Source organism: Scyliorhinus canicula, chromosome 25 (genome assembly GCF_902713615.1).
Source record: "Scyliorhinus canicula chromosome 25, sScyCan1.1, whole genome shotgun sequence".
Taxonomy (NCBI): domain Eukaryota; kingdom Metazoa; phylum Chordata; class Chondrichthyes; order Carcharhiniformes; family Scyliorhinidae; genus Scyliorhinus; species Scyliorhinus canicula.
The window spans coordinates 675040-700975 of NC_052170.1; the positions used below are offsets into that span (position 1 = coordinate 675040).

Below are 25936 nucleotides of genomic sequence, written 5' to 3' on the forward strand. Positions count from 1 at the left end.
AGAGAGAGAGGGGACAGAGAGAGAGAGAGGGACAGAGAGAGAGAGGGACAGAGAGAGAGAGGGACAGAGAGAGAGGGACAGAGAGAGGGACAGAGAGAGGGAACGAGAGAGAGGGACAGAGAGAGAGGGGACAGAGAGAGAGGACAGAGAGAGGGACAGAGAGAGAGGGACAGAGAGAGAGGGACAGAGAGAGAGGGACAGAGAGAGAGGGGCAGAGAGAGAGGGGCAGAGAGAGAGGGGCAGAGAGAGAGGGAGACAGAGAGAGAGACAGAGAGAGACACAGAGACAGAGAGAGACACAGAGACAGAGAGAGACAAAGACAGAGAGAGACAGAGAGAGAGAGAGAGAGAGAGACAGAGACAGAGAGAGACCGAGAGAGACCGAGAGAGACCGAGAGAGACCGAGAGAGACAGAGAGAGACAGAGAGAGACAGAGAGAGACAGAGAGAGACAGAGAGAGACAGAGACAGAGAGAGACAGAGAGAGACAGAGACACAGAGAGAGACAGAGAGAGACAGAGGGATGTAACTGTTACTATTTTCACACAAAGAGCCTCGTTGTAAATGATTAGAAAATCTAACCACTGAGCCATAGGAAGCTGCAACTAAGTAATTCTGACATATAGAGTAACTGTTGAAAGGAGGAGGATACTCACCATGATGTATGCATTCCTGTTCAAAAACTTCAGGAATTTCTCCAAACACCAGAAACAACATTTTAAGCAGGATAGTATGAACTGTGCCACTTTATTCTTTGCGCCTGCAAAGCACAAATTCAAACTTTCATAACGTGATCAGGACGAATACGGCTGATCAATACATACCATCCAGCGCAGCCTTAATAACACGTCAAAGAAATGGGGAGAACTGAAGGATGTGAAGCTAAAGCAAGGTTGGAGTTTAAAGGTTCCAAACGATGTTACCTTTCACTTTCTGATCTATATATTCCAGTAGAACTCTGATAACCTGGACAATGGCCAAGAGGAGGGAGCCGAATGCTAAGGAGCCAGTATGGTATCTGCAACACAAAACAGAAAAGGAGGTTTGAAAAGGAATTGGAAAGACATCATCAACATGGGGGTGTCACGGTAGCACAGTGGTTAGCACTGTCCCAGGATCGATTCCCAGCTTGGGTCACTGTCTGTGCGGAGTCTGCACATTCTCCCCGTGTCTGCGTGGGTTTCCTCCGGGTGCTCCGGTTTCTTCCCACAAGTCCTGAAAGACGTGGGTCGGGATTCTCCCACAATTGGCGGGATGGTCCGACGCCAAGAGCGGCGCGAACCACTCCGGCGTTGGACCGCCCGGAAGTAGTAGAATGCTCCACAGTTCCGGGAAGCTAAGCCGGCGCTGGTGGGGTTGGCGAAGGGCCGGCACGAGTTGGCGCATGCGCAGAATCGTCAGCGTGTTTCCTGTGCATGCGCAGGGCGTTTCTTCTCCGCGCCGGCAGTGGCACAGCCTTACCGAGGACTCCGCCAGCCTGCCCTCCAAGCCAGGTCCCGTCGGGATGGACCATTTCTGGACTGGCAGAAAATGGGTGCCGCTCGGCCCATCAGGGCGCGGTGAATTGCCTGGGGGGGACTGGTGCGGCGTGATCCCACCCCTGCCCGAAAACCGGCACCGGAGAATTCTGCAGCCGGCGTCGGAGCAGCGGGACGGGATTCACGCCCCCGCCCCCTGCGGCGATTCTGAATTCTCCCTCTGTGACCCGAACAGACGCCGGAATGTGGCGACTTGGAGCTTTTCACAGTAACTTCATTGCAGTGTTAATGTAAGCCTACTTGTGACAATAAAGATTAATATTATTATTATTAACAGCGCAACAGGGGCATTGCTGATCAGGGAAACTGGTAACTGACATGCGAGGCACCTTTAGTTACGCAGAGGGTGGTAAATATATGGAACACGTTGCCTGGGGAGGTGGTGGGAGCAGGTACGATCTTGGAATTTAAGGGACATCTAGACGGATCTATGAACAGGGTGGGAATGGAAGGACACTAAGTGCACAAGGTTTTAGTTTAGACGGGTACCATGGTTGGTGCAGGCTTGGAGGGCCGAAGGGCCTGTTCCTGTGCTGTATTGTTCTTTGTTCCATGCCTACAAAGGGGGCCGCGTTACAGAGGGGGCCACGTTACAGCGGGGGCCACGTTACAGAGGGGGCCTCCCTGCAGCAGTGGGGTGGGGGGAGCCACACTACAGCGGGGGCCACCCTGCAGCAGCGGGGGGGTGGGGGGAGCCACACTACAGCGGGGGCCACGTTACAGAGGGGGCCTCCTTGCAGCGGGGGGGGGAGGAGCCACACTACAGCGGGGGCCACCCTGCAGCAGCGGGGGGGTGGGGGGAGCCACACTTCAGCGGGGGCCACCCTATATTCTGCCTTCTACCCAAACGTGTCAGAGTTGGGGATTAGAGAAGCTGGCACATTTCCTTTCTGGGGAATCGTTCCTGCCGTTCCTCCAGGGATGGTTCTGAATCCTGATTTATGGATTCTGATTCCAGCTCTTTTTTGGGAAGCTCAGGACTGTTAACATGATTGGAACAAAATACAGTCTGGGAATCTGAAAATAAATGAAAAAACACTGAAAATACTCAGCAAGTCAAACAGAATCTGCAGAAATTCACCAGACGATGTTTAGGATGTTGGCTTGAAAATGTCTTTTATTTTGTGATCACTCCCTCATGTCTTATTTTTGTTAACCTCTTCTGCTACTTCCCTCCCTCTAATGTTGTTCCTTTTTTTAAAATGCTGTTCATGTGATTCCCAAGAAGCCACTTCCCGGACCTAATCCTGCAATTCCCCAAACAGCCACTGGGTGTCAGGCAGACCAAACAAACCAAACTGGGAGCGGCTTGGGCCCAGATTAGGAGCAGGTCGTCGTGCAGCGGTGATCTGAATCAAACAACATCCCTGGATTCCTGTAGAACTGGCCCTCTGAACACCTCCATGTCCCGGGGGCGCCTGGGTTGAAGCAGTGGGTTTCAAACTCCCGCCTGCTGACAGGGGAGGGTCAGGCTCCACGAAGCCCACAGAGAGCTACTGATGGTCACCCGTGGCCTTTGTGATCATCGTAACAGAGGTGAAGTTCCAAGTAACCTGCAGCGCAGTAGAGGTGCAACACCTGGGCAAATCTCTAACACCTGGTTAAAGTTACGATGTCTGGGTGAAGCAGTTAACGCCTGGGGAAAGCCACAATGTGACCACAGCAACCATGGAGCAGCCCACTAGGTTTTGAGCAGAATTATATTTCCAGGCTAATTAAACTTTGTGCAATATCACCTCCTCCTGTAGCGTCAGACACCGCCAGTCAGCAGATGGCTATCTAATTATTGCCACGTGTATCTGAGCGAGGCCTCAGCTTCCACCACTGAAATTGGAAAGTGTTGTGGATGTTACAGGAAGCACAATGTCAGCATGTCCGAAATTACTGGAGCAGCCCAAGGGTCAGTCAGCAACATCAACAACTCATATTTTTAAAAAGAGAGTTTACAAAGTGATTCAGTGCAGTTTTCTTCAATTTCTGTAAAATAGTAAAATATCCGCTCCTGAAGGTGCTGACTCTCCCTGGGGTACAGTTCCCCCTCTCCTGACTCTCCCTGGGGTACAGTTCCCCCTCTCCTGACTCTCCCTGGGGTACAGTTCGCCCTCTCCTGACTCTCCCTGGGGTACAGTTCCCCCTCTCCTGACTCTCCCTGGGGTACAGTTCCCCCTCTCCTGACTCTCCCTGGGGTACAGTTCGCCCTCTCCCGATTCTCCCTGGGTACAGTTCCCCCTCTCCTGACTCTCCCTGGGGTACAGTTCCCCCTCTCCTGACTCTCCCTGGGGTACAGTTCCCCCTCTCCTGACTTTCCCTGGGGTACAGTTCCCCCTCTCCTGACTCTCCCTGGGGTACAGTTCCCCCTCTCCTGACTCTCCCTGGGGTACAGTTCCCCCACTCCTGACTCTCCCTGGGGTACAGTTCCCCCTCTCCTGACTCTCCCTAGGGTACAGTTCCCCCTCTCCTGACTCTCCCTGGGGTACAGTTCCCCCTCTCCTGACTCTCCCTGGGGTACAGTTCCCCCTCTCCTGACTCTCCCTGGGGTACAGTTCCCTCTCCCTGGTGCAGTGTTTGTGGATGGATTCACTAACCTCCAATATGGTCTTCCAGGAGGATTGACCCCCATCAGCAGATTACTGTCACCCCCCCCCCCCCCCCCCCCGATCCTGTCCTCAGCCCAGGCCTGGATACTGACGCACAGACCTGGCTGCTGCTGCCCTCTGCAGCCCCGGCCTATTCATACTATCTACACCTGTCTGAACAGCAGAGCCCATTCCGAGCGGTGAAAGGCCCCTTTCCCGCGGGAGCGCTCCTGAACTCTTACCTGAGTGCTCGTCCCATTGAAGAAAACACAGGGAAAGTTGGCAAATCAGCGGGTTTATTAAAGGCCCAATAGTAGGAGGCGAAAGCTCCAGCCAGTGTAACCTGACCCAGCGCGATGACAAAATTGGTGAGCCAGAAGAAGAGGAAGACATTGTAGAATTGGAACAAGATGAGGTATCGATGATAATAAGACTCTCCGCCGTAGAACGCAAACAGACACTGCGCTTCTGGGCACTGCCTTGTGGTGTTGGAAACATTGAAGGTCTAGAAGGAGAACAACAATAAGTCATTATCATAGAATTTACAGTGCAGAAGGAGACCATTCGGCCCATCGAGTCTGCACCAACCCTTGGAAAGAGCACCCTACTAATACACATGCTTCCGCCCTATCCCCGTAACCCAGTAACTCCACCTAACCTTTGGACACTAAGGGGCTATTTATCACGGCCAACCCACCTAACCTGCTCATCTTTGGACTGTGGGAGGAAACCGGAGCACCCGGACGAAACCCACGCAGACACGGGGAGAACATGCAGACTCCGCACAGACAGTGAACCGAGGTCAGAATCGTCAGTGCTAACCACTGTGCCACCTCTGGTTTGCAGTAATAACCACTGCATTAACATTCCATCCCGAGAACTGTCCATCTGTCCAGACCCCTCTCCCCCACCCCCCTCTCTATCCCCCCACCCACTCTCTCTCCCCACCCCACCCCCTCTCTCCCCACCCCCCTCTCTCCCCCCACCTCTCCTCTCTCCCCACCCCTCTCTCTCCCCACCCCCATCTCCCACCCCTCCCCACCCCCCTCTCTCCCCCCCACCTCTCCTCGCCCCACCCCCCTCTCCCCCCCCACCTCTCCTCTCTCTCCCCACCCCCCTCTCTCCCCCCACCTCTCCTCTCTCCCCACCCCCCTCTCTCCCCCCGCCTCTCCTCTCTCTCCCCACCCCCCTCTCTCCCCCCCACCTCTCCTCTCTCTCCCCACCCCCCTCTCTCCCCACCCCCCTCTCTCCCCACCCCCCTCTCTCCCCACCCCCCTCTCTCCCCCCACCTCTCCTCTCTCTCCCCACCCCCCTCTCTCTCCCCACCCCCTCTCTCCCCACCCCCTCTCCTCTCCTCTCTCCCCACCCCTCTCTCTCCCCACCCCCCTATCTCCCCACCCCTCCCCACCCCCTTCTCTCCCCCCCACCTCTCCTCTCCCACCCCCCTCTCTCCCCCCACCTCTCCTCTCTCTCCCCACCCCCCTCTCTCCCCCCACCTCTCCTCTCTCCCCACCCCCCTCTCTCCCCCCGCCTCTCCTCTCTCTCCCCACCCCCCTCTCTCCCCCCACCTCTCCTCTCTCTCCCCACCCCCTCTCTCCCCACCTCTCCTCTCTCTCCCCACCCCCCCTCTCTCCCCACCCCCTCTCTCCTCTCCCCACCCCCCTCTCTCCCCCCACCTCTCCTCTCCCCCACCCCCCTCTCTCCCCCCCACCTCTCCTCTCCCCACCCCCCTCTCTCCCCCCACCTCTCCGCTCTCTCTCCCACCCCCTCTCTCCCCCACCTCTCCTCTCTCTCCCCACCCCCCTCTCTCCCCACCCCCCCTCTCTCCCCACCCCCCTCTCTCCCCACCCCCCACCCCCCTCTCTCCCCACCCCCTACTCTCCCCACCCCCCACTCTCCCCACCCCCCTCTCTCTCCCCACCCCCCTCTCTCTCCCCCACCCCCCCTCTCTCTCCCCCCCCACCCCCCTCCCTCTCTCCCCCCCTCTCTCTCCCCCCCTCTCTCCCCACCCCCCTCTCTCTCCCCACCCCCCTCTCTCTCCCCACCCCCCCTCTCTCTCCCCACCCCCCCTCTCTCTCCCCACCCCCCTCTCTCTCCCCACCCCCCTCTCTCTCCCCACCCCCCTCTCTCTCCCCACCCCCCCTCTCTCTCCCCACCCCCCCTCTCTCCCCACCCCCCCTCTCTCCCCACCCCCCCTCTCTCTCCCCACCCCCCCTCTCTCTCCCCCCCCCCCCCCCTCTCTCTCTCTCTCTCTCTCTCTCTCCCCCCCCCCTCCCCATGCCCTCAGCCCATTGCCAGCTTTGCCATTCTTTTTTTTAAATTTAGAGTATCCAATTCATTTTTCCAATTCAGGGGTAATTTAATAAAACAGATTTGGAATTGGCTTCAGGTTCAGCGACACAGAAACAGTACTCACGTTGGGATTACAAGTCTTCATGTTGTACTCCTTACAGGATGTCTCGTTGGCAACCACTTTATAAACCGCCTCGCCAGAAGTTGACAAGAAGCTTCAGAACAACAGTCAAGGAAATTGGAGAATTTCTCTAAAGGTAGAGTTTGAGGTTAAAAAGTGGAAAACCTCTGGGTGGGTAGGTGGAGGAAGCATGTTGAGTGGCTCCTGCTCCAGACTCTGGTTTATGGACTTTAATGCCCGGTTTCAGGGGAAGTTTGTCAATGAGCTGGTGCAGGAAGGTGGGAGATGTTGACGGCCCAGAGGAAGGGTGCTGGAAAGAAGGGAGCGAGCGATAATCCGCCATCGGGCGACTTGGTGAGTCTGGCGGGAAGAAAGATGGCGAGGTTTGGGCCTCATGGGTGGGGCCGCTCCCCTCGCATGGGAAACTCTGACCTAGGTGATGGCTGGGGAATTCGAGCGGCAGTTCACCAAAGACATGGAGGTGCTGCGGAGAGAGATGATGGCTATTGCGAAGGAGCCGGTGGAGGAGGCGATTGACCCTGAGAAGGCGGCAGTGTTGAAGACATCAGTCGAGGTGCGGGAGCAAGGTGAGAAGCTGAAGGAGGCGGAGGAGGCTCTGTTGCAGGACGGTGACCAGTTCACCTCGATGGGTGAGGAGCTGTGGAGGCCAACAAAGGACTTGAAGCCAAGGTGGGAGGATCTGGAGAACAGGTCAAGGCGGCAAAACGAATGGATCGTGGGCATGCAGGGGGGTGGAGGGCTCGAGGCTGACTGACGACTTTGCCAAGATGTTGGCAGAGCTGTTGGGGGTAGGGGAAGAACCCTCCTATTTCGAACTCTGGCCAAACGAAAGGAAATGAGCCGCCGAGGCGGTCATAACCTGTTTCCAGAAGTTTCACGTCAAGGAGACGGTCCTGAGCACGGTGGCACAGTGGGTTAGCCCTGCTGCCTCACGGTGCCGAGGTCCCAGGGCGGCACGGTGGCACAGTGGGTTAGCCCTGCTGCCTCACGGCGCCGAGGTCCCAGGGCGGCACGGTGGCACAGTGGGTTAGCCCTGCTGCCTCACGGCCCCGAGGTCCCAGGGCAGCACGGTGGCACAGTGGGTTAGCCCTGCTGCCTCACGGTGCCGAGGTCCCAGGGCAGCACGGTGGCACAGTGGGTTAGCCCTGCTGCCTCACGGCGCCGAGGTCCCAGGGCGGCACGGTGGCACAGTGGGTTAGCCCTGCTGCCTCACGGCGCCGAGGTCCCAGGTTCGATCCCGGCTCTGGGTCACTGTCCGTGTGGGGTTTGTACATTCTCCCCGTGTTTGCGTGGGTCTCGCCCCCACAACCCAAAGATGTGCAGGGTAGGTGGATTGGCCACTCTAAATTGCACCATAACTGGAAAAAATTAATTGGGCACGGGTAGTCTAAATTTATTTTTTAAAAAGGAGAAGATCCTGAGTTGGGCGAAGCAAAGGCGGGAGGTGATGGCGTCGGTATTCGAATATACCAAGACCTGACGGTGGAACAGGCGAGAAGGCGAGCGGCCTTCGAACGGGTGAAGGCGGCACTGTATAGCAACGGTGTGAGGTTTGGAGTGGTGCTCACGGCAAAGCTGAGGGTTGCGTACAACAGGAGGGATTTCTACTTCGAGATGGTGGAGGCGTTGGTGGTAGGACTGAGACTGAGAGATGGGACTGAGGTTGGGACTTGGACTGAGGGGATGAGGACGATCTCTCTCTTTTTAGTTGTCTCTTGTTGTGTACCAGGAGTTTTTCCACAGTAATTTCATTGAAGCTTATTGTGATAATAAGCGATTGTTATTATCTGTGGGGGGAACACCTGGGTTTCTGCCTAGTTGAACAGGAGAGGGTAGTTAACTTTTGTTTCCAGTTGGTTACAGTTATATTGGGCTTTGGGGTTATGGCGTTACCTGGAGTGCAGCATCGCACTGGTTTGATTTGTTTTTTCAGGGACTGAGGCCTCCGCACTAACAAGCGAGGGTTGGCTGGGGAACAGGAGTGTGGTGAGTGGAGAGAAGGGGCCACGGCCGTTGGAACCTGGCTGAACAGGTTTCAATGGGTCTGGGAGGTGACCGGCCCAGTCAGGGGGTGGGCAAAGCCATTGGCTGGGAAAGGATGAAAACTGGCTGAATAAAAATACTTTTTGTCAAGAAGTGGAAACTTGCTCTCAGGATCTATATAGATCTTATCACAGCTCCCAGATCATCGAGCGGACCTGGGCAATTAGGATAAGCAATAAAAACTGGCCAGCAAGCAATGCCCACATCCCATCAGCGAATATTTAAAAATATCCAACAGATCACTGTGAGGTGTTCGGCAATGAATACAGGCACCAAGGTCCCAAAGACTGCAATAAAGTGAATGAACAGCTTTGCTTTACAGGTGTTTGAGGGAAATGTTGGCCAAATAACACATGGAAGGTTGTAGAGGAACAGGGAAGTAGCAGGAACAGGAGCAGGAACAGGAAAGTAGCAGGAACAGGAGCAGGAACAGGAAAGTAGCAGGAACAGGAGCAGGAACAGGAAAGTAGCAGGAACAGGAGCAGGAACAGGAACAGGGAAGTAGCAGGAACAGGGAAGTAGCAGGAACAGGAACAGGGAAGTAGCAGGAACAGGACAGGGAAGTAGCAGGAACAGGACAGGGAAGTAGCAGGAACAGGAACAGGACAGGGAAGTAGCAGGAACAGGGAAGTAGCAGGAACAGGGAAGTAGCAGGAACAGGGAAGTAGCAGGAACAGGGAAGTAACAGGAACAGGGAAGTAGCAGGGACAGGACAGGGAAGTAGCAGGAACAGGAAAGTAGCAGGAACAGGAAAGTAGCAGGAACAGGAAAGGAACAGGAACAGGGAAGTAGCAGGAACAGGAAAGGAACAGGAACAGGGAAGTAGCAGGAACAGGACAGGGAAGTAGCAGGAACAGGAAAGTAGCAGGAACAGGAAAGTAGCAGGAACAGGAAAGTAGCAGGAACAGGAAAGTAGCAGGAACAGGAAAGGAACAGGAACAAGGAAGTAGCAGGAACAGGAACAGGGAAGTAGCAGGAACAGGAACAGGGAAGTAGCAGGAACAGGGAAGTAGCAGGAACAGGAACAGGGAAGTAGCAGGAACAGGAACAGGGAAGTAGCAGGAACAGGGAAGTAGCAGGAACAGGAACAGGGAAGTAGCAGGAACAGGAACAGGGAAGTAGCAGGAACAGGGAAGTAGCAGGAACAGGAACAGGGAAGTAGCAGGAACAGGAACAGGAATAGGGAAGTAGCAGGGGATTGTTCTGCAGAGATCCAGCATCACTGGAAACAATTCTGTGGAGTCCTTAATACAGTCTTCAGTGTAACCTCCAAAGACAGGGCAGCACTCCCCCAGTACTGACCCTCTGACAGTGCAGCGCTCCCTCAGTACTGACCCTCTGACAGTGCGGCACTCCCTCAGTACTGACCCTCTGACAGTGCGGCACTCCCTCAGTACTGACCCTCTGACAGTGCGGCACTCCCACAGTACTGACCCTCTGACAGTGCGGCACTCCCTCAGTACTGACCCTCTGACAGTGCAGCACTCCCTCAGTACTGACCCTCTGACAGTGCGGCGCTCCCTCAGTACTGACCCTCTGACAGTGCGGCACTCCCTCAGTACTGACCCTCTGACAGTGCGGCACTCTCTCAGTACTGACCCTCTGACAGTGCAGCACTCCCTCAGTACTGACCCTGTGACAGTGCGGCACTCTCTCAGTACTGACCCTCTGACAGTGCAGCACTCCCTCAGTACTGACCCTCTGACAGTGCAGCACTCCCTCAGTACTGACCCTCTGACAGTGCGGCACTCCCTCAGTACTGACCCTGTGACAGTGCGGCACTCCCTCAGTACTGACCCTCTGACAGTGCGGCACTCCCTCAGTACTGACCCTCTGACAGTGCGGCACTCCCTCAGTACTGACCCTCTGACAGTGCGGCACTCCCTCAGTACTGACCCTCTGACAGTGCAGCACTCCCTCAGTACTGACCCTCTGACAGTGCAGCATTCCCTCAGTACTGACCCTCTGACAGTGCGGCACTCCCTCAGTACTGATCCTCTGACAGTGCAGCACTCCCTCAGTACTGACCCTCTGACAGTGCGGCACTCCCTCAGTACTGACCCTGTGACAGTGCGGCACTCCCTCAGTACTGACCCTGTGACAGTGCAGCACTCCCTCAGCACTGACCCTCTGACAGTGCGGCACTCCCTCAGTACTGACCCTGTGACAGTGCAGCACTCCCTCAGTACTGACCCAAAACATTGAAGAGTTAGATTCGAAATGGTCAATACTACATGGTTTAAGTAAATTCCACCCTGATAAACAGCTGGTTAAAATAAATCATATTGTGATAAACAGGTAGTTAATATAAATTCACAGTGATAACAGTCTGGTTAAAATAAATTCAAGTGTAAAGCAGCTAGTTAAAGTAAATCACAGTGATAAGCAGTCAGTTAATGTCCAGGATACACAGCTGTAACACCCCAGTAAGCAACGCAGACTAACAGCAGGAGAAAGGTGATGATAGGATAGGCCAGAGTGGACATAATGCGTCCGACGGCTCTGTGGGAACAGGAACGTTGACAGTCAGTAACGGACTGGGTTCTGAAAAGACATTCTTTTAATCCAATCATTTGTTCACTTTCTCCCACAAGACCAAATGTTGTCAATGAGGATCTCTTGTCACCCCATCCCCATCTCCACACCCACTATCTTCACCCCCTCGTCACCCCAAGTTTCACCCCATTCCCAACTCCACACCCACTATCTTCACCCCCTCCGCACCCTCGTCACCCCCAGTTTCACCCCATTCCCAACTCCACACCCACTATCTTCACCCCCTCCACACCCTCGTCACCCCCAGTTTCACCCCATTCCCAACTCCACACCCACTATCTTCACCCCCTCGTCACCCCCAGTTTCACCCCATCCCCATCTCCACACCCACTATCTTCACCCCCTCCGCACCCTCGTCACCCCCAGTTTCACCCCATCCCCATCTCCACACCCACTATCTTCACCCCCTCGTCACCCCCAGTTTCACCCCATTCCCAACTCCACACCCACTATCTTCACCCCCTCCGCACCCTCGTCACCCCCAGTTTCACCCCATTCCCAACTCCACACCCACTATCTTCACCCCCTCCGCACCCTCGTCACCCCCAGTTTCACCCCATCCCCATCTCCACACCCACTATCTTCACCCCCTCCGCACCCTCGTCACCCCCAGTTTCACCCCATTCCCAACTCTACTCCACCACCTCCCCCAGTCTCCCCACCTATAACTCAAAGCAGCTCCCCCCCCCCCCCCCACAATAGGCTTCAGGCCGCTGCCTCAATCTCCCTCTGAAATCCTCCCCCGTGGACTCCACAACCCTGTCTCCAAACCCAATCCACCTCTGAACCCATACCCCCTGCCCCATTTCAAACCCCAATCCTCAATTCCCCAGCCCCGGCTCAAACCCCTCCTTGCCTTTGCCCCTGACAAACACCCCCACCTCAAACATCATCCGAAATACCCAGACCACACTGCTCAAACCCCCCCGACCTCTGCCTCACCCCCCCCCCAGACCTCTGCCTCAACCCCCCCCCCAGACCTCTGCCTCAACCCCCCCCAGCCCTCTGCCTCAACCCCCCCCAGCCCTCTGCCTCAACCCCCCCCCCAGACCTCTGCCTCAACCCCCCCCCAGACCTCTGCCTCAACACCCCCCCAGCCCTCTGCCTCAACCCCCCCCCCAGACCTCTGCCTCAACCCCCGCCAGACCTCTGCCTCAACACCCCCCCAGACCTCTGCCTCCATCCCCCCCCAGACCTCTGCCTCAACCCCCCCCAGACCTCTGCCTCAACACCCCCCCAGACCTCTGCCTCCATCCCCCCCCAGACCTCTGCCTCAACCCCCCCGACCTCTGCCTCCACCCCCCCGACCTCTGCCTCAACCCCCCACCCCCCCCCCCCCCCCCGCCCCACCGACCTTACATCCTTCCTGCCTCAGCTCTTCGCAAACTCCCCGACCTCAAACCCACCCCCCCCCCCCCAGCACACCCAGCTCCCAAACCGCATTGCCACTTCAACCCCACCCCTGCCTCTGCTTTGAATCTAACCTATCCCACTGTCCACGCTGAACTCACCTGCTGGCTTCCTTTAGCAGGGCTATCGCGATCAGGATCCTTTTCCGTAGGAATATTAACATCAGAATGATTATAACTTCCAGGATTGCCAAGATGATCACTGCAATAAAAGACAAAGCATTCAAACCAGGCTCTGAGAACATATAGTTTGTGAAACAGACCCTACACACTGACGACAGTGCCCCACAGACCCCGCACACTGACTACAGTGCCGCACAGACCCCGCACACTGACTACAGTGCCGCACAGACCCCACACACTGACAACAGTGCCGCACAGACCCCGCACACTGACTACAGTGCCCCACAGACCCCGCACACTGACTACAGTGCCCCACAGACCCCGCACACTGACTACAGTGCCGCACAGACCCCGCACACTGACTACAGTGCCGCACAGACCCCGCACACTGACTACAGTGCCCCACAGACCCCGCACACTGACTACAGTGCCCCACAGACCCCGCACACTGACTACAGTGCCGCACAGACCCCGCACACTGACTACAGTGCCGCACAGACCCCGCACACTGACTACAGTGCCGCACAGACCCCGCACACTGACTACAGTGCCCCACAGACCCCGCACACTGACTACAGTGCCGCACAGACCCCGCACACTGACTACAGTGCCCCACAGACCCCACACACTGACTACAGTGCCCCACAGACCCCGCACACTGACTACAGTGCTGCACAGACCCCGCACACTGACTACAGTGCCGCACAGACCCCCCACACTGACTACAGTGCCGCACAGACCCCGCACACTGACCACAGTGCCGCACAGACCCCGCACACTGACTACAGTGCTGCACAGACCCCGCACACTGACTACAGTGCCGCACAGACCCCGCACACTGACTACAGTGCCCCACAGACCCCGCACACTGACTACAGTGCCGCACAGACCCCGCACACTGACTACAGTGCCGCACAGACCCCGCACACTGACTACAGTGCCGCACAGACCCCGCACACTGACTACAGTGCCGCACAGACCCTGCACACTGACTACAGTGCCGCACAGACCCTGCACACTGACTACAGTGCCGCACAGACCCCGCACACTGACTACAGTGCCGCACAGACCCCGCACACTGACTACAGTGCCCCACAGACCCCGCACACTGACTACAGTGCCGCACAGACCCCGCACACTGACTACAGTGCCCCACAGACCCCGTACACTGACTACAGTGCCCCACAGACCCCGCACACTGACTACAGTGCCCCACAGACCCCGCACACTGACTACAGTGCCGCACAGACCCCGCACACTGACTACAGTGCCGCACAGACCCCGCACACTGACTACAGTGCCGCACAGACCCCGCACACTGACTACAGTGCCCCACAGACCCCGCACACTGACTACAGTGCCACACAGACCCCGCACACTGACTACAGTGCCGCACAGACCCCGCACACTGACTACAGTGCTGCACAGACCCCGCACACTGACTACAGTGCCGCACAGACCCCGCACACTGACTACAGTGCCGCATAGACCCCGCACACTGACTACAGTGCCGCACAGACCCCACACACTGACTACAGTGCCCCACAGACCCCGCACACTGACTACAGTGCCGCACAGACCCTGCACACTGACTACAGTGCCCCACAGACCCCGCACACTGACTACAGTGCCCCACAGACCCTGCACACTGACTACAGTGCCGCACAGACCCCGCACACTGACTACAGTGCCGCACAGACCCTGCACACTGACTACAGTGCCGCACAGACCCTGCACACTGACTACAGTGCCCCACAGACCCTGCACACTGACTACAGTGCCGCACAGACCCCGCACACTGACTACAGTGCCGCACAGACCCCGTACACTGACTACAGTGCCCCACAGACCCCGCACACTGACTACAGTGCCCCACAGACCCCGCACACTGACTACAGTGCCCCACAGACCCCGCACACTGACTACAGTGCCCCACAGACCCCGCACACTGACTAGTGCCGCACAGACCCCGCACACTGACTACAGTGCCGCACAGACCCCGCACACTGACTACAGTGCTGCACAGACCCCGTACACTGACTACAGTGCCCCACAGACCCCGCACACTGACTACAGTGCCGCACAGACCCTGCACACTGACTACAGTGCCGCACAGACCCCGCACACTGACTACAGTGCCCCACAGACCCCGCACACTGACTACAGTGCCCCACAGACCCCGCACACTGACTACAGTGCCCCACAGACCCCGCACACTGACTACAGTGCCGCACAGACCCCGCACACTGACTACAGTGCCGCACAGACCCCGCACACTGACTACAGTGCCCCACAGACCCCGCACACTGACTACAGTGCCGCACAGACCCCGCACACTGACTACAGTGCCCCACAGACCCCGCACACTGACTACAGTGCCGCACAGACCCCGCACACTGACTACAGTGCCCCACAGACCCCGCACACTGACTACAGTGCCGCACAGACCCCGCACACTGACTACAGTGCCGCACAGACCCCGCACACTGACTACAGTGCTGCACAGACCCCACACACTGACGACAGTGCCCCACAGACCCCGCACACTGACTACAGTGCCCCACAGACCCCGCACACTGACTACAGTGCCCCACAGACCCCGCACACTGACTACAGTGCCCCACAGACCCCGCACACTGACTACAGTGCCGCACAGACCCCGCACACTGACTACAGTGCCGCACAGACCCCGTACACTGACTACAGTGCCCCACAGACCCCGCACACTGACTACAGTGCCCCACAGACCCCGCACACTGACTACAGTGCCCCACAGACCCTGCACACTGACTACAGTGCCGCACAGACTCCGTACACTGACTACAGTGCCGCACAGACCCCGCACACTGACTACAGTGCCGCACAGACCCCGCACACTGACTACAGTGCCGCACAGACCCCGCACACTGACTACAGTGCCCCACAGACCCCGCACACTGACTACAGTGCCACACAGACCCCGCACACTGACTACAGTGCCGCACAGACCCCGCACACTGACTACAGTGCTGCACAGACCCCGCACACTGACTACAGTGCCGCACAGACCCCGCACACTGACTACAGTGCCGCATAGACCCCGCACACTGACTACAGTGCCGCACAGACCCCGCACACTGACTACAGTGCCGCACAGACCCTGCACACTGACTACAGTGCCCCACAGACCCCGCACACTGACTACAGTGCCCCACAGACCCTGCACACTGACTACAGTGCCGCACAGACCCCGCACACTGACTACAGTGCCGCACAGACCCTGCACACTGACTACAGTGCCGCACAGACCCCGCACACTGACTACAGTGCCCCACAGACCCCGCACACTGACTACAGTGCTGCACAGACCCCGCACACTGACTACAGTGCCCCACAGACCCCGCACACTGACTACAGTGCCCCACAGACCCCGCACACTGACTACAGTGCCGCACAGACCCCGCACACTGACTACAGTGCCGCACAGACCCCGCACACTGACTACAGTGCCACACAGACCCCGCACACTGACTACAGTGCCGCACAGACCCCGCACACTGACTACAGTGCCGCACAGACCCCGCACACTGACTACAGTGCCCCACAGACCCCGCACACTGACTACAGTGCCGCACAGACCCCGCACACTGACTACAGTGCTGCACAGACCCCGTACACTGACTACAGTGCCGCACAGACCCCGCACACTGACTACAGTGCTGCACAGACCCCGCACACTGACTACAGTGCCGCACAGACCCCGCACACTGACTACAGTGCCCCACAGACCCCGCACACTGACTACAGTGCCCCACAGACCCCGCACACTGACTACAGTGCCCCACAGACCCCGCACACTGACTACAGTGCCGCACAGACCCCGCACACTGACTACAGTGCCGCACAGACCCCGCACACTGACTACAGTGCCGCACAGACCCCGCACACTGACTACAGTGCCCCACAGACCCCGCACACTGACTACAGTGCCGCACAGACCCCGCACACTGACTACAGTGCCGCACAGACCCCGCACACTGACTACAGTGCTGCACAGACCCCTCACACTGACGACAGTGCCCCACAGACCCCGCACACTGACTACAGTGCCCCACAGACCCCGCACACTGACTACAGTGCCCCACAGACCCCGCACACTGACTACAGTGCCCCACAGACCCCGCACACTGACTACAGTGCCGCACAGACCCCGCACACTGACTACAGTGCCGCACAGACCCCGTACACTGACTACAGTGCCGCACAGACTCCGTACACTGACTACAGTGCCGCACAGACCCCGCACACTGACTACAGTGCCGCACAGACCCCGTACACTGACTACAGTGCCGCACAGACCCCGTACACTGACTACAGTGCCCCACAGACCCCGCACACTGACTACAGTGCCGCACAGACCCCACACACTGACTACAGTGCCGCACAGACCCCGCACACTGACTACAGTGCTGCACAGACCCCGTACACTGACTACAGTGCCGCACAGACCCCGCACACTGACTACAGTGCCCCACAGACCCCGCACACTGACTACAGTGCCCCACAGACCCCGCACACTGACTACAGTGCCGCACAGACCCCGCACACTGACTACAGTGCCCCACAGACCCCGCACACTGACTACAGTGCCGCACAGACCCCGCACACTGACTACAGTGCCCCACAGACCCCGCACACTGACTACAGTGCCCCACAGACCCTGCACACTGACTACAGTGCCGCACAGACCCCGCACACTGACTACAGTGCCCCACAGACCCCGCACACTGACTACAGTGCCGCACAGACCCCGCACACTGACTACAGTGCCCCACAGACCCCGCACACTGACTACAGTGCCGCACAGACCCCGCACACTGACTACAGTGCTGCACAGACCCCGCACACTGACTACAGTGCCGCACAGACCCCGCACACTGACTACAGTGCCGCACAGACCCCGCACACTGACTACAGTGCCGCACAGACCCCGCACACTGACTACAGTGCCGCACAGACCCCGCACACTGACTACAGTGCCGCACAGACCCCGCACACTGACTACAGTGCCCCACAGACCCCGCACACTGACTACAGTGCCGCACAGACCCCGCACACTGACTACAGTGCCGCACAGACCCCGCATACTGACTACAGTGCCCCACAGACCCCGCACACTGACTACAGTGCCGCACAGACCCCACACACTGACTACAGTGCCCCACAGACCCCGCACACTGACTACAGTGCCCCACAGACCCCACACACTGACTACAGTGCCACACAGACCCCGCACACTGACTACAGTGCCCCACAGACCCCGCACACTGACTACAGTGCCCCACAGACCCCACACACTGACTACAGTGCCCCACAGACCCCGCACACTGACTACAGTGCCGCACAGACCCCGCACACTGACTACAGTGCCGCACAGACCCCGCACACTGACTACAGTGCCGCACAGACCCCGCACACTGACTACAGTGCCCCACAGACCCCGCACACTGACTACAGTGCCGCACAGACCCCGCACACTGACTACAGTGCCGCACAGACCCCGCACACTGACTACAGTGCTGCACAGACCCCACACACTGACGACAGTGCCCCACAGACCCCGCACACTGACTACAGTGCCCCACAGACCCCGCACACTGACTACAGTGCCCCACAGACCCCGCACACTGACTACAGTGCCGCACAGACCCCGCACACTGACTACAGTGCCGCACAGACCCCGCACACTGACTACAGTGCCGCACAGACCCCGCACACTGACTACAGTGCCGCACAGACCCCACACACTGACTACAGTGCCCCACAGACCCCGCACACTGACTACAGTGCCGCACAGACCCTGCACACTGACTACAGTGCCGCACAGACCCCACACACTGACTACAGTGCCGCACAGACCCCGCACACTGACTACAGTGCCGCACAGACCCCACACACTGACTACAGTGCCCCACAGACCCCGCACACTGACTACAGTGCTGCACAGACCCCGCACACTGACTACAGTGCCCCACAGACCCCGCACACTGACTACAGTGCCCCACAGACCCCGCACACTGATGAAAGTGCCGCACAGACCCAGGACGCCAAGTTCAGGACCTGTCTAGTTCAATATGTTACTGTTCTCGTGGAAGCCTCCTGGGTCCAACAAGGTGACAGCGACGGAGAAGAGGAGAATAAGGCAACAAAGGTCACCCAATGTCCGATGATAAACAAGCAGTCTGTCTGCCATTCCAAGGTGGAATTGATACTTGCATTCCAGAGGCTGCCACAGCACACTCACCCCTCCAAGGGTTGGTCTACCCTCCAAAATTGGCAATAGGTTCAACTCTAATTTAAACTCTTCCCCAACATGGGACAAGCGTTTGCAATTCAGCCAATAAAGATGTACGTTGACAAAAATTGTAAAATAACTAAAATTAAATCTAACAGTTTGGAACCAAAATTAAACCTAAATGGATTTACGAGACGAACATTCAACTCAATTCAAGGATCAAAACACTGGACATAGCAATCCATGGCTTTTGAACCACAGCACGGTAGCACAGTGGTTAGCACTGTTGCTTCACAGCTCCAGGGTCCCAGGTTCGATTCCCAGCTTGTTTCACTGTCTGCGTGGAGTCTGCACATTCTCCCCGTGTCTGCGTGGGTTTCCTCCGGGTGCTCCGGTTTCCTCCCAGAGTTCAAAGATGTGCGGGTTAGGTGGATTGGCCATGATAAATTGCCCTTAGTGTCCAAAAAAAGGTTAAGTGGGGGTTACTGGGTTATGGAGATGGGGTAGATAAGTGGGCTTGAGTAGGGTGCTCTTTGTAAGGGCTGGTGCAGACTTGATGGGCCGAATGGCCTCCTTCTGCACTGTAAATTCTATGAATATAAACCAGTCTGGTGAAGTTACACTTTTCCTGTGTACCCAGGAAGAGGGAGAGAAATGAGGACAGTTACTGAAGGGAAGATTCTGAAGTTCTTGAAAATGCAACAATGAAAATAACAGAAGGCTGACTTAAAGTATTTTATTGTCATCATTCCAAGATTATAACTGAAATGTCACCATAAACTGTCCAGAAAGTGAGGCTGGAATGTAAGCTCCAGTCAGCAGACAGAAATTAAAACCATCACTGGCCACCATAGACTCCATGTCACAACTGGTCGAGGGTTATGTTATGTTGCTGAACTTCTCGGGAAGCTCAGACACTAATCTAACTGTACTAATCAGAGGTGACAAAATCCTTGCATACCGACCAACAGCAGCAGTTTAGCAACCAAGGCAGATCAAACCTCCCCGAGGGAGATTTAGGAACAGTCTGAATCCCTGGATATTAATCTTGTATGTCTCCCCCCCCTCCCCAAATCCCACTGAAGCATCTCTGCATCCTCCTCACAGCTCAGCCTCCCTCCCGTTGTATCATCTGCAAATTAATACATTTAATTCCCTCGTCCAAATCATTAATATCTAATGTGAACAGTTGGGGTCTGAGCACAGATCCCTGCGGTACCCCACTGGTCACTGTCTGCCAATCGGAAAAATGCCCATTTATTCCAACTTTTTGTTTCCTGTCTGCTGACCAGCTTTTTATCCAACTCAAGACACACCCGTAATCCCAGACGCTTTAACTTTACACAGTAATCTAGTAATGTGAGACCTGGTCAAAAGCCTTCGGAAAGTCTAAATAAATCACATCCACCGGGTTTCCCTGGTCAACTCTACTAGTTACATCTTCAAAGAATTCTGGTAAGTTTGTCAAGTGTGAATTTCCCTTCCGTGAATCCATGCTGACTTTGTCTGATTACATCACTGCTTTCCAAATGCTGTGCTGTGAAATCCTGGATAATGGACTCCAGCAACTTCCCTACTACCAACGTTAGGCTCACTGGTCGACAGTTCCCTGTTTTGCCTCTACCTCCCTTTTTGAATAGCGGGGTTACGTTCGTTACTCTCCAATCTGTAGGAACCAATACAGAATCCAAAGAATAGTTTTAGGGTGGAAGGACTGGAGGGGCCAGAATTCTTAAGGAGCATTCCAGATAATGCTTTTGGCCAGTATGTGGCACGTCCAACAAGAGAGGAGTGGCATGGTAGCACAGCGGTCAGCACTGCTGCTTCACAGCTCCAGGATCCCAGGTTCCTTTCCCGCTTGGGTCAAAGAACAAAGAAAAATTACAGCACAGGAACAGGCCCTTCGTCCCTCCAAGCCTGCGCCGATCCAGATCCTCTATCTAAAACTGTCGCCTATTTTCTAAGGATCTGTATCCCTCTGTTCCCGCCCATTCATGTATCTGTCTAGAAACATCTTAAATGACGCTATCGTGCCCGCCTCTACCACCTCCGCCGGCAATGTGTTCCAGGCACCCACCACCCTCTGCGTAAAGAACTTTCCACACACATCTCCCTTAAACTTTCCCCCTCTCACCTTGAACTCGTGACCCCTAGTAATTGAGTCCCCCACTCTGGGAAAAAGTTTCTTGCTGTCCACCCTTTCTATACCTCTCATGATTTTGTAGACCTCAATGAGGTACCCCCTCAACCTCAGTCTTTCCAATGAAGTCAACCTCTCTTCATAGCTAGCGCCCTCCATACCAGGCAACATCCTGGTGAACCTCCTCTGCACCTTCTCCAAAGCATCCACATCCTTTTGGTAATGTGGCGATCAGAACTGTATGCAGTATTCCAAATGTGGCCGAACCAACTCTTGTACTCAATACCCCGTCCAATGAAGGCAAGCATGCTGAATGCCTTGTTGACCACTATCGACCTGCGCATCCACCTTCAGGGTACAATGGACCTGAACTCCCAGATCTCTCTGTACATCAATTTTCCCAAGGACCCCTCTATTGACCGTATAGTCCGCTCTTGAATTGGATCTTCCAAAATGCATCACCTCACATTTGCCCGGATTGAACTCCATCTGCCATTTCTCCGCCCAACTCTCCAATCTATCTATATTTTGCTGTCTCTGACAATTCCCTTCACCATCTGCTACTCCACCAATCTTAGTGTCAGCTGAAAACTTGCTAATCAGACCACCTATACCTTCCACCAGATCATTTATGTATATCACAAACAACAGTGGTCCCAGCACGGATCCCTGTGGTACACCACTGGTCACAGTTCTGATTTTGAGAAACTCCCTTCCACTACTACTCTCTGTCTCCTGTTGCACAGCCAGTTCTTTATCCATCTAGCTAGTACACCCTGGACCCCATGAGACTTCACTTTCTTCATCTTTGTCTGTGCCGAGTCCCGTGTCTGCGTGGGTTTCTTCCGGGTGCTCCGGTTTCCTTCCACAGTCCAAAGATGTGCAGGTTAGGTGGATTGGCCATGCTAAATTGCCCCTTAGTGTCCAACGGTTAGGTGGGGTTACAGGGTTACGGGGTAGGGTGGAGGTGTGGTCTTAAGAAGGGTGCTGTTTCCAAGGGCCGGTGCAGACTCGATGGGCCGAATAGCCTCCTTCTGCTCTGTAAATTCTATCAGAGGATGTGGTTCTAGACTTAGTTTTAGGAAACAAAGCTGGGCAGATGGAAGGAGTGACAGTGATCGTGTTAGTGAGCATAATTCAGTTAGTTTTAACATAATTATGGAAAAGGACAATGAGAGAACAGAAATCAAAGTTCGCAATTGGGGTAAGAGTAATTTACGAAGCTGAGCAATTTAGCAAAAGTGGAGTGGAAGCAGCTACCTGAAGGTAAATCAGTGTCAGAGAGAGCAATGGGAGGCATTGAAAGGAGAGATTCAAGGGGTTCCGAGTGAACAGGAAAAGGGGAATGGCCAAACCGAGAGAGCTCCCAATGTCACGGAGTTTACAGGGTCAGATACGGTAGAAAAGGATAGTTTATGTCAGACACCGAGAACTCGAACTACAGAAAGTCAGGAGAACAGGAAGTGAGGGGGTGAAATAAAAAAGGAAATGAGGAAAGAAAAGAGAGAACATGAAAGAATATTAGTGAGTAAAATCAGAAAGAACCCAAAGCTGTTTTATCAATACATTCAGAGTTAGAGGATAACGAAGGAAAGAGCAGGGCCCATAAAAGACCAAAAAAGTAACTCTGTGTCGGGATGAAGGATGTGGGTACAGATGGGGTTCTAAATGAATACTTTTCATCTGTCTTCACAAAGAGAGGGTTGATCAGAGATTGTAGATAAGGAGCAGGAGGAGGAGTCAAGTACTGGATGTGATGAACGTAGGGGAGAGGAAGCATTAATGGGATTAGAATCCTTGAATGCGGATGTCACCAGAGCTCGATGAAGCCAGGGAGGACATTCTTGAGGGTCTGACCATCATTGTCCAGTCCTCACTGGATATAGGTGTGATGCTGGAGGACTGTAGGACTGCTAATGTTGTAGCTTTATTTAGAAAAGGGAGAGAGAGAGATAGAGCGAATGATTGCAGGCCAGTCAGTCTGACATCAATCGTGGGAAAATTGATGGAGTTGCTTCGGAAGATCAGGAAAAACCGTCACTTGGACAGACATGGGTTAATCAAGGAACAAATCTAAAGGCACAGCTCTCAAATCAAGAAAACGTTGATGCGTAAGGGTTAGGGAATCTGAAATGTTCCTACCTACTTCCATTAAAATCTTGTGTTGGAACCATTTGAGTCTGAGGATCTGTCACTCTTTAGTAACATTATTTTCTTCATTGCTACATTAAATATTAATAACTCCATTCCCTCAAACTCCAGCAGCCTGGTAAAGTCTGAATCTCACATACAAGAGTTCAGAACAACAGCCCAGTGAAAGTCGTTGCTACTTACTGAATGCCAGCCAGGTCTGCCGTAGGTGCAGATATACTCGGAGGTCGGTCTGAAAGCCCAGGTCTTTGATTGTCACATCTGATCCAGGTATACCTTTTAATTGGGTATATTCCATGTAGCAGTGATAAATGCCTGCAACAACAAACCAGGTTAAGGGATTCCCACTACAACCTGGCTAACAGTTCAGACCTCACAGACCTTCGACAGAATTGTTGGCTTTTCCATTCCCCTCCCGCCTGCAACTCGGAACTTTGTGAGGGGAAGGTGTACAATTTCTCAAAGAGACCTCACAGTATGTGACACTAGACCATAAGACAAAGGAGCAGAATTAGGCCACTGGGCCCATCGAGTCTCCTCCGCCATTCAATCATGGCTGATATTTTCTCATCCCCATTCTCCTGCCTTCTCCCCATAACCCCTGATCCTGGTCTGTAGACTCAGTATTACACTGGGTAATACTCTCCTGGTCTGTAGGTTCAGTATTACACTGGGTAACACTCTCCTGGTCTGTAGGTTCAGTATTACACTGGGTAATACTCTCCTGGTCTGTAGGTTCAGTATTACACTGGGTAATACTCTCCTGGTCTGTAGGTTCAGTATTACACTGGGTAATACTCTCCTGGTCTGTAGACTCAGTATTACACTGGGTAATACTCTCCTGGTCTGTAGGTTCAGTATTACACTGGGTAATACTCTCCTGGTCTGTAGGTTCAGTATTACACTGGGTAATACTCTCCTGGTCTGTAGGTTCAGTATTACACTGGGTAATACTCTCCCGGTCTGTAGGTTCAGTATTACACTGGGTAATACTCTCCTGGTCTGTAGGTTCAGTATTACACTGGGTAATACTCTCCTGGTCTGTAGGTTCAGTATTACACTGGGTAATACTCTCCTGGTCTGTAGGTTCAGTATTACACTGGGTAATACTCTCCTGGTCTGTAGGTTCAGTATTACACTGGGTAATACTCTCCCGGTCTGTAGGTTCAGTATTACACTGGGTAATACTCTCCTGGTCTGTAGGTTCAGTATTACACTGGGTAATACTCTCCTGGTCTATCGGTTCAGTATTACACTGGGTAATACTCTCCTGGTCTGTAGGTTCAGTATTACACTGGGTAATACTCTCCTGGTCTATCGGTTCAGTATTACACTGGGTAATACTCTCCTGGTCTGTAGGTTCAGTATTACACTGGGTAATACTCTCCTGGTCTGTAGGTTCAGTATTACACTGGGTAATACTCTCCTGGTCTGTAGGTTCAGTATTACACTGGGTAATACTCTCCTGGTCTGTAGGTTCAGTATTACACTGGGTAATACTCTCCTGGTCTGTAGGTTCAGTATTACACTGGGTAATACTCTCCTGGTCTGTAGGTTCAGTATTACACTGGGTAATACTCTCCTGGTCTATCGGTTCAGTATTACACTGGGTAATACTCTCCTGGTCTGTAGGTTCAGTATTACACTGGGTAATACTCTCCTGGTCTGTAGGTTCAGTATTACACTGGGTAATACTCTCCTGGTCTGTAGGTTCAGTATTACACTGGGTAATACTCTCCTGGTCTGTAGGTTCAGTATTACACTGGGTAATACTCTCCTGGTCTGTAGGTTCAGTATTACACTGGGTAATACTCTCCTGGTCTGTAGGTTCAGTATTACACTGGGTAATACTCTCCTGGTCTGTAGGTTCAGTATTACACTGGGTAATACTCTCCTGGTCTATCGGTTCAGTATTACACTGGGTAATACTCTCCTGGTCTGTAGGTTCAGTATTACACTGGGTAATACTCTCCTGGTCTGTAGGTTCAGTATTACACTGGGTAATACTCTCCTGGTCTGTAGGTTCAGTATTACACTGGGTAATACTCTCCTGGTCTGTAGGTTCAGTATTACACTGGGAAATACTCTCCCGGTCTGTAGGTTCAGTATTACACTGGGTAATACTCTCCTGGTCTGTAGGTTCAGTATTACACTGGGTAATACTCTCCCGGTCTGTAGGTTCAGTATTACACTGGGTAATACTCTCCTGGTCTATCGGTTCAGTATTACACTGGGTAATACTCTCCTGGTCTGTAGGTTCAGTATTACACTGGGTAATACTCTCCTGGTCTGTAGGTTCAGTATAACACTGGGTAATACTCTCCTGGTCTGTAGGTTCAGTATTACACTGGGTAATACTCTCCTGGTCTGTAGGTTCAGTATTACACTGGGTAATACTCTCCTGGTCTGTAGGTTCAGTATTACACTGGGTAATACTCTCCTGGTCTGTAGGTTCAGTATTACACTGGGTAATACTCTCCTGGTCTGTAGGTTCAGTATTACACTGGGTAACACTCTCCTGGTCTGTAGGTTCAGTATTACACTGGGTAATACTCTCCTGGTCTGTAGACTCGGTATTACACTGGGTAATACTCTCCTGGTCTGTAGGTTCAGTATTATACTGGGTAATACTCTCCTGGTAGAAAGTATTAAATTGAGCAGCGCTTCCATAAGTCTGAACCAGACCCATGGCGA

General features: G+C 54.5%; 1 protein-coding gene across 5 annotated transcripts in view; it reads right to left on the bottom strand.

Annotated features, from left to right (window-relative positions):
* slc44a2 (solute carrier family 44 member 2) overlaps positions 1–25936 on the bottom strand; it is a 112236-nt gene that overhangs the window by 16649 nt on the left and 69651 nt on the right. For all 5 annotated transcript variants that reach the window (XR_005458732.1, XM_038784632.1, XM_038784631.1 and 2 more), the window contains exons 11-17: positions 23426–23557; positions 12657–12756; positions 10999–11091; positions 6529–6619; positions 4355–4617; positions 922–1016; positions 655–758 (exon numbers count right to left, since the gene is read on the bottom strand). Coding sequence is in view for 4 of the 5 variants with exons in the window: in XM_038784632.1 (XP_038640560.1) it covers positions 655–758; positions 922–1016; positions 4355–4617; positions 6529–6619; positions 10999–11091; positions 12657–12756; positions 23426–23557 (878 nt within the window). In the remaining variant the exon portion in view is untranslated. The remainder of the gene's footprint in view (positions 1–654; positions 759–921; positions 1017–4354; positions 4618–6528; positions 6620–10998; positions 11092–12656; positions 12757–23425; positions 23558–25936) is intronic.